The sequence below is a fragment of the Musca autumnalis genome, unplaced genomic scaffold (assembly GCF_047663935.1).
Source record: "Musca autumnalis isolate F117 unplaced genomic scaffold, ASM4766393v1 scaffold_1, whole genome shotgun sequence".
Classification (NCBI taxonomy): domain Eukaryota; kingdom Metazoa; phylum Arthropoda; class Insecta; order Diptera; family Muscidae; genus Musca; species Musca autumnalis.
This window is the reverse complement of record NW_027411644.1, coordinates 252984755-253006274: the sequence shown is the minus strand read 5'-3', so window position 1 is coordinate 253006274 and position 21520 is coordinate 252984755. Positions and strand designations below refer to the sequence as shown.

General features: G+C 30.7%; 1 protein-coding gene across 50 annotated transcripts in view; it reads left to right on the top strand.

The window, feature by feature from the left end:
• Doa (CDC like kinase darkener of apricot) overlaps nt 1–10659 on the top strand; it is a 470031-nt gene extending 459372 nt beyond the window's left edge. For 31 of the 50 annotated variants that reach the window (XM_073960763.1, XM_073960762.1, XM_073960766.1 and 28 more), the window contains one exon: nt 939–2258. In XM_073960763.1, coding sequence (XP_073816864.1) covers nt 939–1072 — 134 coding nt within the window. In that variant the 3' untranslated portion in view covers nt 1073–2258. Of the gene's footprint in view, nt 1–938; nt 2259–9741 lie in introns of those variants that run through there. The other 19 variants (XM_073960768.1, XM_073960746.1, XM_073960760.1 and 16 more) reach the window with 5 other exon arrangements.
• Nucleotides 10660–21520: the final 10861 nt, after the last annotated feature.

Genomic DNA, 21520 nt, shown 5'->3' with positions numbered 1-21520 from the left:
AATTTGTTTCCGGCATACCGAAATCGGAACAAAAACATTAGCATATTCGAAGAGAAATTTACTTCCGACATTCTTCCCGAAATCGGAACGAAATCTGAACTAATTCATCTACGAAAAATCGTATAGAAATTTAAACGACATCTGAACGATTTTGCTTCCGAAATTATTTCGATGTGTCGGACATCCGACATTTAGTTTGCTGGGTCGACACCTTGAGAGTAATAATCTGAACAATCTGTACTCTCTCATTGAGATGGGCAAGAGTTTCCTGCTAACGAACATTCTGAGATAGGCCATTAATCTACGGCAAGTCCTCTTTTCCCCTGGCATCCATTTCGCGTTACTAGATGGGGCTGTCCTCAACAGAACCACTAACCCGGTTGAGACTCACGGGCACCGTTTGTTCCATAAAGACTAGCAATTGTTTGCTTTGTTTCGCTAGACCATTCTTCCCCGCCAAATATATGTTGGGCACCGCAAGTCCGTCTCTTCTCTAAACTACTGTCCCGTCGGCCATAGACTGAATCTCCCGGATCTGGTTTTATCATTTTTTGTGAACGTTGATGGGATTTTGTCGTCAATGAAACCTTGGAACACCGATAGGCACACGATCGTCTGATCTCTGACGCCTGCAGGGCATTACGTAAAGAACGTTGTGGCTTTAAGCCCCGAATCGCGTCATGATCGTTATCCCTGCCGAGGTATAAGAGAGGGTTATAATTGTCTCTTTTAAACAGCTACATGATTCAGGTAGAATTAGTTTGAATACCAAAATTATGTATATTACAATCCAAATCGTATAATCCTTATTATTATTAGACTTGAACAAGGTATGAATCACTGGAAACAAATCATTATAATACATTTTAATATCTTTCTAACTAATTATTTAAATTCTTTTTATCTTTCCCCCCACCAACAAATTACTACAACAACAGGAGAAGCTTTACGTCATCCATTCTTTGATAAACTCCCACCACATCAACGTTTGGGTGATGCCGCCGTCAAAAATATGCAACCCGCCTCATCAGGTAGCAGCAGCCGCGAACGTTCTCACAGCTTATCAAGATGAGAATTGGCACGATTTGGTTATTATTAATTAATAACATCCAATTTTATTTTGGAAATTAACACAAACAAACAGCATCAATACATAACATTTTACTTAATCAACCAACAACAACAAACAAAAAACAATCAATCAATTCATTAATTAATATTAAAAAACAAAAAACATTTTTAAATATTTTCATCCCAAAAAAAACAAGCAAAGTAATGCAAATATTGAAATGGGATATTTTTCTGAACAAACAAAACACACAGACTATTATGCACAGCCAGGCAGCCCCATGTAGCAAAGTTAAGAAAAGAACTAGAATCAACGATCAGCTATATTAAATGCTTATGAATGTAAAACTTTCAACAAAATAGTAGTGACCATTGTAATTGTCAACATTTACAACAAAAAATTTGGGAGCTCTTTCTTTTTTTAGATATTTAAAAAAAAAAACTATTAACTATTTTAAAATATTACAAATGTTTATTTTGTAATTGAAAATTTTTAGACTAATTTTTTCAAAACCCTCCTTTTTAGCTTCCAACCAACCATTGTACCCATCCCATTTCTATAATTGATTACTATTTTATTGTAATTATATGCAAATGGCTTTATGCTTTTTTTCAATTTTTTTTCTATTTTTAAATTACACAGATTGAACAGAACTAACATTTGCAAAATATGTAATAAAAAACATGTATAAAAATGCTTTCTTATTGAAATCTGTGCTTAAGTTTATTTTTGTTTAAGTTTTTTTTTTTCTTCTTTTTCTTTATTTCCCCTTTAATTTTGGTTTACATTTAATTTGCTTAATTTCCCTTTTTTGGTTAAGTTCCACTTCCCATTCAACTAACTTAAATGCTATGTAATCTTTTGGCCATTTTATATAGTTTTGTTTGAATTAGTTTAATTTTAACTTCCTCTTAGAATTATACCTTATTTTTAATAGTGTACTTTATAATTCATTATAGATACATACAATTACCTTATACCCTTTTTCTCTATATACATACATATATTATATAAGTTGTAAGAATGAAAGAACCAAGAAACTACAACTGAATTTTTATTTTTAAAATTTTCTTTTTGTTCATGCAAAAAAAAATCACGCGTGTAAACTGATTGGACCTTTTCTTCAAAATTTTGTAATAAATTTCTGTTTTGCGAAAAGAAAACATAAAAATAAAGTATTGAATCAAAATTTTCCACAATTCGTTTCCTTTCACACTTTGGATATAGAAAAAGAGTAAATAGAGTGACAAAATTTTAATGAAAACAAAAAATATAAGTTTTATTGGCGCAATATTCAAAGAACTTATTTTCCAAATTCGTTGTAGTAGTTGAAGCTTCTGTAGAATATTGAAATTGTATAATAGTAAGCCCATAGTAGAGTGGTTGATTTTTTATTTATTTAAATTTGCATGATGTCCAGTCTCGACCTTAGTACTGTATATTGCAGTTTAAATTTAAAATAACAAATTCGATATAAAGTAAAGTAGCTTGAACGTATTAAGTGAGGGATGTTAAACAAATCTAAAAAATAATTACTGTGTGTAAATATTGTATTAGCAGTTATAAAAATACCGAAAACTGAATCAGCCCAGTGGAAACCACTTTATAATAGTGTAAACACAAGCCGTCATAATATCCCTAAAGGAAAACTTTATACCGATCAATTGTAAATGCAATGTAAATGTTGGGGTGATACGACCCACACATCACTTTACTGACATGTTGATCTGGTGGGTTTTAAAAACCTCTTGCAATGAACGTTGCATAATACTTTTCAGATTTGATGTCGTGCCCTCTTTCACTGGATTACTCTGTTCAGATAAGGTTTAAGGATGCGAGGTCAGCCACTCCACTCGGATACTATTGGGCCATTGTATTTATCCTTGGTATTTAGGCTTGCATTCACATCAGGGATTCAAGTTTAACGAACACAGACATGGCGTTTTTGCAACGCACATTAGGCCTATTTTTGGTGTGTCAGACACACTGCCATTTTCTTAAACAGTGTGTACTACACTGACCAACAAAACTGACAGTCATCGAGGTCTATTTCGTTGATATCAAAGTCTAGCTGTATAATTACTTTCCTAATCTCTAAATAATACTTCATATATTGTATTTTAAACATTATTAGCTAAACAAAAGTTTTTATTTGTCAGAAAATTGTCCAAAAGTGCATTGACTGTCAGTTTTTAATGGGAGCCGGATAAATTCATGTTTTTGATTGATACAAACTAATGAAATATGTCCGCCAAGAAATACTTATGACCGAAGTTTAATATATTCTCAAAAAGTATGCAAAAATTTAATTAATGCCCAACTTATTAAAAATTCAAGACACAAAAAAATTCGCTTAAAAAATCTATTTTTCTTGAAATGCCAAATTGGCAGACATTTTTTGAAATATATGTAATGTGTATAAAATACACTGTGATTCCAGAACAAGCCAGATTATTTTAGAGATGGAGAAGTAGAGAATTGTGCAGATTATTATTCAGTGATATGGATAGGAGAGAAAAATGTTAAGTGCGTTTGCTGGTCCACGAGAGGACTTTAGCAAAGTTTTAAAGTGATCGATGTTTGGTAAGGTAGAAATATCTAACTTTTAATTAATAAATAGCCTACACCTTTTTGATTTCAACAAAGGACAGCTTCAAAGGAGATGGCCAACTGTAGCATTTTCTCCTGCGCCTTCACATTATCAATCTGTAGTAGTTATCACATCTGTCATCTTATTTAAAACTTTGGGATCTGCATTGAACACAATATTAAGTAGTATCCTATTGGTGTCTTTGGGGATTATTTTCTGCCAAGCTTCATCTTGTCCGAAGATATAAATACTAAACAACTGGCCTACTTCAGTCGCTGTCATTAAAGCATTCAGATTATTTAAATTATCGCCTTTTTATGCAAATGTACTGCACTCATACTATTATTTGAGGCACAAATAATGGACACACCCACTTATAGGCCAAATTAAATTGTCCACTAAATCGATTCATTCTATTTCAAGATGAATATCAGGCAGAGACTTTTCGTACACCTTTATGAACAACTAACGAACAAAACAAATCCATTCTGAACCCCCATTCTACTATTAGAAATTGTTTGAAAACACAAAAGAGTTGTAGAGGAGTTTTTTGCTTTTCGTGATTGAATGTTTTACAGAAACATGTCAATAATAGATTTCAGATAAATATATCTTTAATTTATAAATAACATGGACCATCAATTGCTAATTACAGAATAATAATACCATGTATAGTATTTGTGTAACATATGTTATGCATCTCTTGCAAAGAAGGAAAGATATTTAACTTAATTTTCTTTCTATTTTTTTATATTAACCGCAGATCTGTCTTTTTAACCAATATAATACTAATGATTGAAAAACTAAGCAGTTCGTTCCAGTTCAGTGGAATAAATTTTTTCTATTTTGCACGTTACACCAATTGTTGCGTTTGCCTCATTACTATTAGTTACACATAATATACGATATTTACTACTAAATCCAAAGTCAGGTTACCACCATTATTTATTAAAATAAACATTTGTTTGTCAAGTATTTTCTATTTGAATCTAATTTATGGTATTCTTTGAGATAACCCCTTTTCAGATGTCGTTTTCTATAGTAGAATGTTGTAACTGTTTTTTAGTTGTACAGATTTCCCCCAGAGAGTTTCAAATTACTACAAAATAAGATTGCATTGCTGCAACTAAACAACAGCAAATATAAGAAAAAACACCACAAGTATTAAAAATATGCTTAAGTCAAAATTGGCCCACAAGAATTTTAAGTAACTATAGACACTGGCTGTAAATATTTAAAGGATTTATTTATTATTATTATTATTATTGTCGGTCGGTTTTAGTATGATGAACAAGAAGATCAATGCTTATTCCAAATTTGGTTTTATAAGTGATGGTAAATTGTCGATAAAGCCAATCTGCTTATAGTCGAGACATATTCTCATTCAGTGTTGGGTAAGCTCAAGCATCGTTAACGACCGAAATCGGCCGAGTTTATGTATCTATGTAGTTAAAATGTTTCAAAATTTCCCGACATCCTCCTACAGTCTATAAAATTCTTTATATATTTTTTATTTTATTTTATTTTTTTGTGTTAATTATGGGTTTTGTTCGACCTCTTTACTTTCGTTTTGTTTATAGAATTATTTAAGCTCCAGTTTATACGACCTCGAGATTTATTTTTTTTGTTTAAAATTCAAACTTTTTATTTTAAAATATATCATTCACATATCTCCATACATTTCGATAATATTTACTTAAAGCAAATGTATTGTTTGACATTACTTGATTTCCGATGTCTTTACAATACCTCGAATCATCTAAAAGAAAGTCTTTTATAGTAATCTTTATACAAATCTACCCTTTGCGGGTAATAGGTAATAAAGTGAACGGCTTATATCATACATTCAATAAGATAATTTCACTCATAAAATTCATGGAGAAGATAATTAAGGAATATTCAAACTATACCGAAAAGGTAAATTAGAGCTTTCCTTTTTTGTTGTACATACTTTATTAAAAGATCAATTCATAGAAAGTTTATTAGACAATTAATTATAAATGTATTGGTGATTACTATAACCCAGCGGAATAAAATTGATGTAGTTCATGATGAACCAGTACTTCCACTACTTCATTTAACAACATCCGAAAAATATGCAAATCAGAGAATTTATTGAAAATACATTTATGAACTTCCTATACATTGATATCTAAATTGTGCAAAAACATGGTTAGGAATGTCAGTTTTATACCATTATAACGAATGGATTTTATGATAGACAATGAAGTACATCTAGAACAACCCTGCTCAGAACAGTATAATTTTTCAACTTCAATTACACTGTGCAACATTTTTGAGCTAATCGCGTGCAAACAACGTTTGTCGAGATTTTTCTGAAAGTAGAGGACCAATAGGCAAAAAACATATTTGTGTTTTGTTTTCTTAGATCGCGTTCGGATTTTATGGCCCCATCTAAACATGGTTAAATATCGACTTTTGAACGCAAATCGGGGCTGTATCTTAGAAACCAATACGATTCTTGTGTTCACCACTGCAGCAAGTTCATAGATAAGAGCAGGAAGAACATATTTGTAGGAATAATGAATTCGAAAAACTGCATTTATTGCCTCAAATTTTATAATCTATCTAAAAATTCCATAATTTGTATATATTTCGCAGCGTATTTTCAAAAATGTTAAATTTTTCTTAATGTTATCTTTGGAAAAAAATATTCACTGGAATGTAATACACAACTCACAATATTTCACTTCACAACTTCAGAACATTTCACTGTTGTAAAATGCTTCTATGGCGTTCTTTCTAGAATAGTTTACAACTACAATTTGATAAATATTTCAACAATCCCAAATATGAGAATACACTGGCTGTGTGAACATTGTTTGAAATATGTTTTTAGAAGGTATGTTAATAAATACCGCGTAAACCACCTGAAATAATCATTTTATAGTTTCAGAATGTTCTGAGGAATTGGTGGGTACATTATTTGCAATATTTTGCGAAAGGTTACTTGGTTCAACTCCCAACAGTTTAGCTGTTACTGACCAGAATTCCAGAAATTGTGTAAACTTTTCTATGTTTTAACGATTTTGATGCGCTAGATGCAGTTTTTCGTAGTTTATCTACTTTACACATAAGTTCTACTACTTTAGGGCTACAATATTGCTGAAGACGGCAAAGCAAAATTCTTATTAGTTTTTGAAATAAAGGTCCGATCAGTGGAAAAAGCTCATTTTAGCACGGTTTAGATGAGGCCATAAAATCCAAACCCGATCTAACAACACAACACCAAACTAAGGTTTTTGTAGTCTCTATATGTACTTTCAGAAAATGTCCATTACAAGTTGTTTGCATTTTCAGTGTTGCACAGTGTTATCTTTCGGCCTTTGTTAAAAATGAAATAAATTAATATTAAGGTATTTTTTGAATAAATTTTCTAAAAAACTTCTAAAAAAATCCTAATTGCTCTTGTATGATGTTTAGAAATTAAAAACATTTTAACAAATGCTTCTATATTCACTTTCTTAGAGTCATGCTAAAGGCGTGATCTATATGTGAAATAGACTGCATCCTAGCCCTACCACGTCCTTGTGAATATCATGACTTCTTTCAGGTAAATAGATGTAGGTCGGAAGCATTTGCACTCATAATTTCTCAACTTCTTTGTAAACCAACATTTTGCTGGGAAATAAAAGCTAAAAAAACCTTTTTATTCTAATCAGTTTCTAATGGATTCCTAAGTAAAATTTTGTCCTATAGTTCGACCTTACAATAGTTTTCCAAATAGATCGATTTTTATAGCAGTTTTTTTTTGAAATAAATGATTTTTCACTTTTCTATAATTTGAATTTTGGGCAGCAAGATGGTGAAAGTGAGAAATGTCCCATATTTGAACATTTATAATTAATTAATAAGATTATCAAAACATCATATTCAAGCCTTATAGTACGATTATATATAACCGGATTTAACAAACCCCCTGAGTTTCAAATGTCAGTTTCATTGCTCATATTTCAAATAAATCCTCATAAAGAAGGTTAACCCTGCAAAATGCTATAATATAAAGATGGCCTAAGGGCCTGTTTCACTATGGGCCATTATTACATGTGTTCTTTTACTATCTGATGGATTTGAAAATGCAAAATAAACTAATTTGGAGGCAATAAAAATATAATTTCGCATTGAAAGTTAATGACAAGAAGCTCCTCCTTGAAATTCAATCATCACTTTTAACTTTAAGTTAGCCGGAACGCCTTAAATCTGTTCGGTAAATCCAAAATATAACAAAAGATGACTTATAACAATGGGGGTATGTCGAAAAAAAATGATTGCGAACGAAAAAACACCTAAACTTTGGTTTTCATGCCAATATTGACTTTGTGTTTGCTTTAAAACAACTACAAAATTTAAAAGTTATACACGAGTTTAGTTATTTTTCGTTCGTTTTTATTTACGTTCGACATAGTAAAACAGGCTGTTAGTCTTCTCAAGATGTAGTGAGTATTAATTGAGAGAAAGTCTTCGAAACATCAATGTTGACTGTCATTTAAATCTTGCAGGGTGGAATGGTAATTGGTAGTGTAGTTTTTTTATTATAAATTAGGTCCTACATCACAGTCTTCTCGATTTCAACTGTCAATTCCTTTGCGTATACGTCAAATGAAAACTCATCTGAAATCCATTGGATTTCATTTGACGTTTAAGCAATGGAATTGACAGTTGCAATCGAGTGGATTTCGAAAATGTAAACTTACTATAAGTTCAAATTGTATATACGATTTTGAAAACTGCTAATCACTATTGTTTTTGCATCATTTTGAATGGCATTAGGTATTTACTAGATTCGGAATAAAAAATATTTCTAAGTTTTTCCCCATTGCTTTTGAACCATTCTACTTCTAATATCTGTAAAATAAGGAAAACATCTATAATAATAATAACTTTGTTATTTAATTAACAATTAATTGAAATTGTTTTTAAATTAATTACATTTACATAAAACCTGGAAGAGCTCCTATAGGAAACAAGTAGAAGTGGGGTTATGTTCGGTCATAAACAGTCTTTGATGTTCTGAAGATGAACACTAAATACAGCAAATGTCACTAAAAATTTAACTAAAGCTTTCAAATTGTCTAAATGTGGGTTGTACCGTTATATGATCGTAGAATCAATGGAAAAATTTTGATATCTTTGCAAAAAAAAAAATGTACACACATCTTTAATTTAAACGTAAAGGAATTGACTTACGATTATGCATATATGTATTTTTGGCTATGTTATATCGGTTCACAATATACATTTATGAATCACAAAAAAATCATAGCGATATTGCCATAATTTTTTTGGAGAAACTTCACTATTTAGTAAATTTACCAGAAGTGATCCAAGTTGTATGGGAACATAGCCAAAAAAAAAAGATTTAACAATTAAATATAAAAAATTAAAATCTATTTAAATGAAGGAGAATTCATTCAATCTCGACACAACTTACAGATGGAAACAAATTTTAACTTATATTGAAACTTTTCCTTAAGATTTTGAATTGTGTTGTTAACATCCCACAATCTTCTTGTCTAAACAATGTGTTAAAGAAAATATAATCAGTGTAACATGTTGACCATATAGAAACCAAGAAAAAAAGTTCCCTTATTGTAAACGTACACTTTTAGACGTTATATGTCTTTGCGCTGTGCTAATAAATCTGTGTGTTTATTGTTAGTGCGTTCTCCCTTTTTAGCCTATCGTTTATGAAGTTGTGTAAAATGTTTGAAAACAAATTAACTCCATTTGTTAAATTTATTGCGTTTAATAATAACAAAATGTTTAATTAATAAATAACCAAATCGTCAACAAAGGATTCTTATGAATACCCTTAAAAAAAAACAAACTTACAAAATCTAGTTAAAGAAAGTTTTTTTTAGATATGTATATTCGAACGAACTTACAAATTTATTAAAACAATAATATATTTTTATTATTATTTTTTTGTTTCCCTTTCGAGTTGTCTCCAAACATAAATTTATTTTATGTGACATCAATAATTTTGTTAATTAAGTGTATATACTACATACAGACATATAAAATAATTCTATAAAAATGTTGTTTCATTATAATATTACAGGATATAGAGCAATTCTGTAGCATCCCCCCTCTACTTGTACTCCACACACCTCATCATATTTTATACTACTACTCCTACCTACTACTACTACTACTCGTACTTCATTTAACTAAAGAGAAGCCAAGAAAGATGTTAAGAAAGAAGTATTAAGCAAATAAGGTTTTACTGCAAATTATCATGGCATATGTGGATAAATCAATCAGTCAGTCAATGAATATAGAGACCAAAACAACAACAACAGCAAGAAGCATATATTTTGTTGTTGAAATATTTTAAATCAATTTTGATTTTGTAAAGAAAACGTTGCAACAATTCTAGCTCTTTTTTCTCCACCTCATACACAAAACCAGACACAATACACTACACTACATACATCTACACATCTACAACAACAACAACAACAACAACAAAATACCATACATAAAACATCTTTATTTAAATTTTAATGTGTAACAAACAACAAACTGCGAAGGACTGTTCAAATGTGAAGTATCATCATCAACAACAACAATAAAACATTTTATACAATAAATGTTTTTAAGAGTATATTCTTTTTTTTATTTTTAATTTTTTTAGTAAAAATTCATAAGAAATTACAAAATAATATTGTATTAAGAGACAACAAAGCAGGCTACGGCCAAGAATACTTGCAAATTGTTCATAAGCAGGCTATATACTTTTTACAGCCACAGAAAATTGTATACGAAGTTTTTTCACAATCAAAATATTGTGAAATAACTGGACCTAAAATGACCTCATTAGTGTCTATAGTCTATGTTATGCCAAACTCGGCAAGTATATTGGAAATTTGTAGCATTTTTAAACTTTGTAATCATTAAAACAACAAATCATGTAGTCAACAAAATAAATCATTAAATTTTATATAATAATTAATAAATTAAAACAATAATAAAAAAATATTATAAAAGCAAAGGCAACACTACCAATTTTTCTGAAAAACAAAATTACACTGTGCAACATCTTCAAGGTAATTTTGTGCAAACAACTTCTAATGTAGTTTTTATGAAAGTACATATCCAATAGACGAAAACGTTCTTTGGGTTTTGTTTTGTTAGATCGGGTTCAGAGTTTATGGCCCTATCTTAACATGGTTAAATATTTACTTTTTAAAGCAAATCGGGGCTATATCTTTGGAACCAATACGAATCTTTCCATGGCATCCGCAGCAAACTTGTAGATAATAAAAAGAAGAAAGTATATGGAAAAATAATGAACATGAATAACCTCATTTATTGCCTCAAATATTATAATATATCTAAAAATTCCGCAATTTGATATATTTCGCACCATATCTCCAAAACGGTTAGATTTTTCTTAATGTTATCTTTGAGAAAAATATTCGCTGGAATGTAATAGACAACTCTTCAGAACATATCATTGTTGTAAAATGCCTCTATCCCGTTGTTTGTAGTATGTTATTCAACGACAATTTGATAAATATATCAACATTCCATTGAAATTTCAAATATGAGAATAAACAGCCTGTGTGAACGTTGTTTAAAGTATGTTTAGTATAAAGTATGATATGAAATACCGCCTTAACAACATGAAATAATTGTTTTACAGTTTCAGAATGTTCTATAGAATTGCTGAGCACATGATTTGGCAAATTTTTGCGAAAGGATATTTATTCAACTCTCAATAGTTTGGCTGTAACTGACCATAATTCCAGAAATTATGTAAATTTTTATATATTTTATTAATTTTGATGCGCTAGGTGCGGTTTTTCCTAGATCATTCATTCGACACTTAAGTTCTACTACTTTAGGACTACAATATTGCTGAACACCGCAAAGCAAAATTCTTATTAGTTTCGGAGATAAAGGCCGGATCAATGGAAAAAAGGGTAGTTTTAGCCCGGTATAGATGAGGCCATAAAATCCAAACCCGATCTAAAAACACGAAACCCAACTAGGGGTTTTGTAGTCTCAATATGTACTTTCAGAAAATGCCCACTTGAAGTTGTTTGCATTTTCAGTGTTGCACAGTGTTATTTAAACAAGGATACATATTTTTTTGTATTAGTCTAGTAAAAATGTATGAAAATCCTCCCACACATTGTTCATTGCTAACAAGAAAAAAATTATATGATTTGTAATTTCCTACCCCTCTTTATTTTAAATAATTATTTTTGTTTAAATTTCTTAGTTGTAATATTTTAGAAAACACCTTTCATTTTAAGTTACGTTGTTTTTCTTTTTTTATTCATTTGATTTTTTAATAGAAATAATTTTAAGCTATCAAATCTTGTGGTGACTTACTTTCGTATCATGCAAAAAAAACATATAAAAAATGAAAGAAATATTCACACATACCTTATAATATATTTGTAAAATTATTATATTTTTTTCTTTAACGATTTCTTAAAACCATTACAACAAGCAAACATATTTAGCATAATTATCCCTTAATTTTTTGTTGTATTTTTGAGTCCAAATACGTTTTTTTTTTCTTTTTTTATTTTGTTTGCTTAAAATTCTGAATTTTGTTTTAAAAATTTCTTTTATTTATTAAACAAAAAACGGCAAATGTAATTCAATGATATTTATATATACCTTTATATATTGTAATTGCAAAATTTTTTCACAAAACTGTTGTGGAAATAGAATAAATAATACAAATAACAAAGAAACAATGTTTAATATTATTATATTATATTTTCTCTATCCCCTAAAACAAACAAAACAACTTAAAACAAACAACTTTAATATAATTTTAATGATTTACTTTTAATTGAATTGATTATATGTAAAAAAACAACAACAAAAGAAATGATGAAAATATTAAATAAATGAAAAAATAAAATATTTAAGAAAAAAGATTGTAAAATTTAATTTTTTAATGGGTAGAGATACAATCAACGGTCCACTAAGATGGATAAAATTAACTGATACAATATCATCAGCTACAATAGGTAAGAACATCGCCTAGCCTTTTAATAGCAAATAAGATTTATATAATTAAAATTTAAGTGACAGCTTCAATCTGAAATAGTTGAAGTGGTTGTAAGCACTTTTTATACTTTTTATGTTGCTATTTAACACGTTCACGGACGTGAATGCTATAGTATTAATTTTGGTGGTGACGTAGGATAACGTGAATGCTATAGCATTCACATCCAAAGTAAATTTTTAATCATTTACTTGTACATAATCGTATGTTTTTGTGATTAATTTACATAATACGACTTATTTCATAAATATCCATAATAAAATAAATAAAAAATTATAATAATATTAATAATTAATTAATAAATACAAAAAAAAAACTAATTTCGAAAAAATTCGGTGACATTTTTTACACTTCTCTGAGTTTTTTTTTGCGTCCGCGAACGTGCCAAGTGCTTTTACCAGTGTTTGCCAATCTATCAAATAGTGTGATAACCTATTTTGCGCCTAAAAGTATGCCAAGGTGAATTGTAGTTATGAGTTTTAGGTGATATAGTTGGCAACAGTGGCAAATGCGTGTAAATAACGCCATCTATTGAATCATATGATCTCTGGAGACAAATACAAAATGACCACCGAGGTTCTACTGTTGAAAAACACGAATTCTTTGACAGTGGAACCCTAATAAAACGACATACATTTTTTAAAATAATATTTTTGGATCCACAACTTAAAATTGTCGATTTTGGAAACAAATTACATAACACCCACATATTTGTTGTGTCAATAGTAATAAAAAATGTATTTTTGAGAGAATGGGGTCGATTAGGCATTGCTACTAAACTTGAGTTGCGTTGTCAGTTGTCAGCACAACTGAGATGAAGGGGTCGATTATGAATAGAAACCCAACTCCAGTTGCGTTGCCGACAGCAAATTTAATAATAGAATTTTCCATTTCCGCATTGAAATTCATACTTTTTCACAAATAAATTAATAGATGAAGGTTCAAAACACTGATATTGAATGGATTTAAAAAAATTCTGTCCTTTCAGTTAATTTAATTGTATGATTTTCTCATCTGGCAACGCAACTACAGTTGAGTTGCTATCCATAATCGAGCCCGAAATGTTGTATTATTGATGTCAACCCAACTGGGTTGTCGATAAACGTGTTATCGATCAGTGTTTTTTCAGACTTGTGAACTAAACATAAATCCAAAAAGCACAATTAGCAAAAAAAAACTATTTTAAATAAGTTCAGTGGAATTATTTTTTGATGATTAAGAAAATGTACAGGCCATGACATCTATTAGAAGAAATTTAAGGGACAAGTAGAATCCATTGGAATTGCCATCTGCACTGTAAGTTGAATCTCATGCTGGAAAGATCTGTATGAACTGTAAATTATTTTAGGTTTAAGGCGTATTTTCGATTGCCAAAGGATGCCGTAGTTTACATTGTGGAAACGTTAAAGGATGACTTCAATGTAAGTTACAGATCAACAGCAATACCCCCACTTTTAAAAGTGTGCGCTGCGTTGAGATTTTTTGCGGAGGGAAGTTTCCAAAAGTCCCATGGCAATGATTACAACAATTGCATGGCTCAATCTACATTGTCGAACGTATTGAAGGAAGTTGTCCACTTGATAGAGGACAAATTGGATCGTTTCGAAGATGACGGAGGAGGAAAAAAGTCAAAAGAAAAATCATTTTTATTCAAAAACGAAATTCCCTGGTGTAGTCGGCTGTATAGATGGAACCCATGTGCACATTGGATTTGCACTCAATTTATCCAACTGTTGTTTTGTAGTTATTTCCAATATATTTTTGATACACAATATTAATTAATCATCCAAATAATCAACAATTGTAAAGAAAATGTTTTTTCCTTTCAATTTTGATTCTTGTTTCTTCAAAAATATTCACTGCAACTAAAAATAACTGGTTGCTGAAAAATAGCCGGTTCGTCAACTGATATTCGCAACTTCAGTTGAAGGCTGCCATACATAAAGTAATTTTGACAACTGACAACTCCACTCAACGATAATTGCCATCCATAATCGACCCCTAAATGTGTAGCCATCAGAATAATTAACAGCCTGTTACTGTATGTCGAAAGAAGAATGTGTGCGATATATGTCGGTGATATAATGGGGGTAATATCAGCGAAATGGTTGATATTAGATTTTTAGTCTTCGTTGAGGCTACAAAACTTTCACCCAGAAATTTGGGTATTTAGTCTCCGTCGGAGGCACAAAACATTCTTGCAATGAATTGTAGGAATATGTACACGTTTTTGTGTAGCCCCATTGAACGGATCCTGCTGAATTTTGAAAGAATTTTGAAGATTTTAGCCGCATTATCCAACCGAAATAGTATGAGTGTGGAATTTAGTACTCGTTTGGGGTAAACAATATTCCTGCAGAGATTTGTCGCAATAGGTCCAAGTTTTTATTTCGTCTTCATAGAAAGGTGCCGCGTGATTTTTGATATTTTTCAAATGTTAGCCACATGGTGGATGGAGGGTACCAACAATGGGTACAAAGGCTATACTTACTGCCGTTTTCACTTGTTTGCTTTAAAATGAAAAAAACATTTTTGGCACGGAATCCATATTCTACTACCAGGAAGATAAATAGTCACTTTATTTTGTTACTAATAAAAGTATTGTTTTTGAATCTTAAAAGTCGATATTTGTACAATATTGCACATTAAAGTCACTGGCTCGGGTTTAGTATTTTTTTTTTTTTAATTTTAACTCTCGGCTATATATTAGTTTACCCATATCAAATAAATCTGTGATATCCATCAATTGAATATGTTTTCAAAGTCGACAGTTTAATGTTATAGACCCCAAAAATATATGTTGAAAAATAATGCGTTTTTATTAAGGTTCCACTGTTAAAGAATTTGTATTTTTCAACAGTAGAACCTCGGTGGCCATTTTGTTTTTGTCTCCAGAGATCATATGATTCAATAGATGGCGCTATTTACATGGTTTTACCAGTGTTGCCAATGTATATGTTAAATAGTGCGATAATTTCTTTTGCGCCTAAAACTATGCCACAGTCAAATTTAAGTGTGATTTTTCATGTTAATATAGTGGTAAATTCGTGTAAATAATGCCATCTATTGAATCATATGATCTCTGGAGACAAATACAAAATTACCACCGAGGTTCTACTGTTGAAAAATACGAATTCTTTAACAGTGGAACCTTAATAAAACGAATTATTTCTTAATATATTTTTTGGGTCTACAACTTAAAACTTCCGAATTTAAAAACATATGGCATAACTCCCAGATATGGGTGTGTTTGTTGTTTAAATGAGGCAAATTCGAAATGAGAGGTTTTTAAGCGATTGCATGTAATACGGTCGTTTGTTTATTTTTTTTTCTGTGAAATAATTACAGTTTTAGACATGCCTTTCGTTGAAGTTCATATATTTTTTTTTTGACAAAATGGAATTTTTCTCCGTCTGATGTTCCATTTGTTTTTGGCAATTTGCTCTATAGCACATTCCATATTCTTAAATGTTGGATCTTTCATGAAAACCATGTGACATAACTACTTGTCTTTCGTTAGGAACGACTTGGCTTTAATTGACATTTTGCGAGTATATAACAATAACATGAGCTCCAAAGCCCTTTAAAATTAGGGAATTCTCTTGAAATAAACCGTTCCACTTTACCCTGACTACTCGTCAATATTGACTTTCATTTTATGAATATAGCTAAAGTCATTATGGTTTTTATTAGTCATTCTTTCGATTTAAATACAAACCTTTTATTTTAACACAAAATAAATAAAACACAGATGTTATGTTTTTTCGGTTTATTATTCGTTTTCCTTTATTAATTAAATAATGCCATGAATATTTGCTTTCTTGGTGTACCACCATATGTTGGTTGGTTTGTTATGGGTTTACAATTTGCGATTTTATGTACTGTTCTTTATTTGTTTCTATTTTTTTTCTTAGACAATTTTAGTTGCTATATTTCTTTTATTATACATACTGTATGTGGACACAAATAACATGGGACAAATGAAATAAAGTTATAAATTAAAACAAAATTTATTAAATATATTTTCACAGTTTTGTCCCATTAATTAAAAAAAAAAACAATTACTAAATAAATAATAACAACAATTGTAATTAAAATTAATAAATTCATACAAAAAGTTTAGCCATCAATGAATAAATTAAAATAAAAAAAAACAAAAATTATAAATATTAAAACAACACATTAAAGAAAATAATGAAATCGAAGAAAAACGAAAGAAAAAACATCATCAACAAATTTTGTAATATTAGCTTATATTTACGTGGGTATTATATATGTTTTTTAAATTAAGTCAAAGGACCTCGGTTTTTTCATATTCTTAAAATAAAATCCAATAACAAATTCAAAGCTTATAAACTAACAAATATTTTTATTATATTTTTCTTATTAAATACATTTTATTTCTTTTTTTAGATATCCATTTGTTTAAACTATTTTTGATTTTAGTCTTGCGACAGATTCATGTTTTTAACATAACTTTTTAAGTAGGGGGTTTTTCAGTTTTATTTTGAAAGTCTAAATTTGTACAAACATTTATTAATTTAAACAGAGACAGAGAAGATGTAATTTTGTTTTTCTTCTTTTTTTCGAAGCTATTATTTTTGATTAATGATTTATTTTATACTTCTTAAACTATATATTTAAAATTAATATAATTAATATAATTAATATATTATATATATTTAAAATTAATAAGAAAATAAAAATGCAAAATAATCAACATCTATATTTACAAAAAAGCTTAATTTGCCTTTTGGTTGAGGGGGGCATATTATTTTGTGTTCATAGCTTTAAAAATATATATTGATTTGTGTTTTTTGTTTTCTTTCTTTTGATTAATAAGAAAAATATTTCTGTTAATAAATATTAAACATTTTGTTTAAGGTTTTGTTGTAAATAACTGTGTTTTCTATTTCAAAAAATATATGCTTCATTTTTTATTTAAATTTAGCTTTATTGTCTATTTTCGGTTTTTTGTTGTTGGCTGCTGATTAAGAATTAAGAATTTTGTTTTAGCAGGGTAGCTGTTACCAAGAGAAAATATTGTGGCGACTTTTATGCTGTTTCGAATCATACAATTTATATTATTAAATTGTTATATTTCATTATACTGCCACCGTTCAACTTGGTTGGTCTTTAAGTAAATATTTTTCGGCACTGCTCTAAAAAAAGATCTCATGATTGGTAATTACAACAAAGGCCAAGAAGCGTTGAATTCATCATAATAAATTGACACAAACGAAAATTTACGTTTTGTTTTTTGTTTGTCTAAAACTCCTTGTTTTTAAATGTCTTATACTAAGTTATTTATACTTAATATTTTATGTTAGAATTTTCTTTTAGTTGCTAATTTATTACTTTGTGTAATATATTCGCCTTGTTCGATCGCTACGTTTCATGTTTTTATTTTCAGTGTTATCAACATTTATTTTAGTGAAATTGTGACTTTTATGGAGAAAATTTAAGACTACATTTTAGGGTGCTTGTAATGCCTACATTGGCGATGAGATTATTTGACGCCCCTAAAATGTCCAATATTACGTTTTCCTAAGAATGATAAAAGTCATGGGATTAGGTAACCACACTATTGTTAACTTACTATGGCCCATTATTATAACCTTTCGGTAGTTAAATATTGGTCAGTATTGAACAGTTAATCCGTTTATTATTCTTACAAGTTTGCTTTAAAAATAAGTCTCAAATAACTTAACAGAAACTTTGTGTTCCTGCTGCACCAAAACCAAGAAAAATGACATCAAATTAAAATCAACCAATCAGATTTGTGTAAACTTGAAGTATTCAGGGTTTTTAGCTTGATATTGCCTTATTTTTAAATAATATGACATTCATTGTAAATGGAGGATATAATAACAAATTTCTGGTAATGCGAACTTTCTTTCCCCACTTTTCTTAAAGGGATAACAAAAACGGACTTTAAATATACGATATAAGAAGGATTCTACAAACGACGAATGAACCCATTATTACTAGAGATGGACAGTGGGTAAATACCCGGTAAATTGGGTAAATATCGGGTAAATACCCGCCTACGTCAAGTGGTTCGCCAGTTAAAGAGTTTTTACCCAACATTTGGGCAAATACTCGGGTATTTCCCCTAGTATTTACCCACTTGTTTAAAGCATTGTAAATCTATCCATTTTTAAACGATTTCACAATCTAAACCCAGGAATTGGGTTAGGGACGTTGTATTGGCGATTCAATATAGTAAATACCAAAATAAATGTCCACAAATGGGTATTTACTAGAGGTGGCAAACTATCGATAGTCTGACTATCGTTTTCATTGCTGTCGAAAAACAACGTTTAGGGTAAACTACATGTAAACTAAATGTCATATGACATGAAATTTTCCATCATTATATAGTCGCTAATATGTGCAATATTGGGGATTTTCCTTACGCCATTTACTTTGTGCGTCTACATCAGCAAAATTGTAATAAAATTACGTCTCCACATTGCCTGCATGGGTAGATATGGAATGTTTTTATTTCGTGTCATATGACATTGATAGATAGTGTAAACTACCTCTTACGTCGGTCAAAAAAACATATTTTTTGGGTTATACGTCGTTAATTATTTGAATAATAATTGGCTTGGATTCCGATGTGAACAAAGCTTAACGACAGCGATCAACACGATAGTCAGACTATCGATAGTTTGCCAGCTCTAGTATTTACCAGGTAAATACCATCTCTAATTATTACACACATTTACCAATATTGCCAAGTATTGGTATGTTCCTTTACTTTTGAAAGTGGTAAAACCGGCAAAAGTAGCAAAAGTTGCAATCTGCTTCAATATGAATTGTATGGTGTCTGAAGTAAAGGAACGCTTTTCGAGTAAAAAGTTGTAAAACTTGAAGATTCTTGCACGTAAAGGAACAGAGCTTATATTAACCTATAAATTCATATCTACGGCTGACCGTAGCATACTTTTAGGTGCAAAATATGATATCGCACTATTTGACATATAAATTGGCAACACTTGTAAAACTCTGTAAATAGTGTCATCTATGAAATCATATGTGACCTGTTCCCGTACTTTAAAAAGTGGTAAAAGTCGTAAAAGTTGTAAAAGTCGTAAACGATTTTCATATAAATTTTGTGTACGGGAACGCAAAATGTGTAAAAGTGGTAAAAATTGTAAAAACTTTTTAGTTCTGGAACAGAGCTATGATCTCTGGTGACAAACGCAAAAATCACCGCAAAGGTTTTACAGTTGAAAATTATGAATTCTTTAACAGTGGAACCCTAATAAAACGCTTTTTTTAAAACTATTTTTGGGTCTTTAGCAGAAAACGGTCGATTTTGAAAACATATGGTATATCTCCCACATAAGTACCCGCTTTGGGTACAGAAGTCAATTTATTTGGTGCACACAGGGTGCCTGCAGATTAAAATACTTCAATTTGTTCTAGATCACAAGGATTACTTAAAATGCCTCTTAGGTTGTTCCAAGCTTCTAAGAAGGGTGATGAATCTTGTCGGGAGCCTAGGAGGCTAATTTACTTAACCACAGTACACCTTACTCGAGCGACACTTTTATGAGCAAGGTTGTGAAGTGAATAAAAAAGCCTGGTCGCTAGCAACTCCTCCTCGAAAAGCGCGGTATTTCAAATTAGAAAATAAAGCAAGAAATATTGGTCAAATTTTCTGTGGAGGGCCAATTAAGTTAGTAAGCTTAGCGAGGCTGATCCCGTCCCATGAAATCCCATGAGACCTTATGCCAGGGTTTGGGTTTGGGCGATGTCCCGAAGAAGCTAAAATTCCTCGCGAAAATGAAGAGAGATGGACGAGTTGTCGCAAATCGTCAATCAGCCACATAATAGCATGAGCTTGGTTCTCCATTGACTGAGATCGGAGTAGGAAAACAATCCTACAATTTGACATAAGGGATGTTAAAGCCCCTAAAGTCCCACGACCGGCTGGTTAGAATGGAGAAAACAATGAAGATGCCACCGACGTTAACGAAACACTGGTCAACAACGTGCAGCTAGAGGTGCCATCAATATAAAGTACTCTAGAGTCTATTCAAACTATCTGCCGATCTACCCTACCATTGCGATAATGAAGTAAAGGTTTTGGATGGTGGTGGCTGCATCCACGTGTGGTTACACGACACCCTCATTATTGATGTAAGTTTGGAAGAAAAACAAGTAAAAAAGTTTCATTCGGCTTTGCCGACAGAGATATACCCTCAGCTCTGTGGATTGAAATACTTTTTTCCCCAAAAAAACGTATGTATTTAGGAGAGTTTTCAAAATTTTGGAGAGGATTAAAGCTCAAAAAATTGCGGTGATAACGATAGATAGGGCTTTTTTATCACACTAGCCTACGAAAAACATTATATCGCTGTAAACAGGGCCACTAGGAAACCCTTCGGTAAAAATGTCCAAAGGATCCTCGAACAGACCCTTAATCACACAAAAATTTTGAATATTTGTGTGGATGGTACCACAAGGATTGGACAGATAGGGCCCAAATTCGAATACAAACTAAGTTTCGACAATATTTAGAGATCCAGCGTTTGGACCAAATCGGTTGCTACGTCTATGAAAAATCGCGCGTACCATTTTAGCGAATATTTTTGAACTTTTGTGGGGGAGGTACCGGAAGGAGTGGACCTATAAGCACCACCTCCGAATTTCATCTAATATTCGAAGAAATATTATAATATCCAAAGTGTGGACGAACGCAGTATTCGGTTCGAGCTCTCCAGCCACTACATATGGTGCCATAGGGGTTTACAACTTTAGGGCTGTTTTCTCAAGAAGTATGGACTTGCCC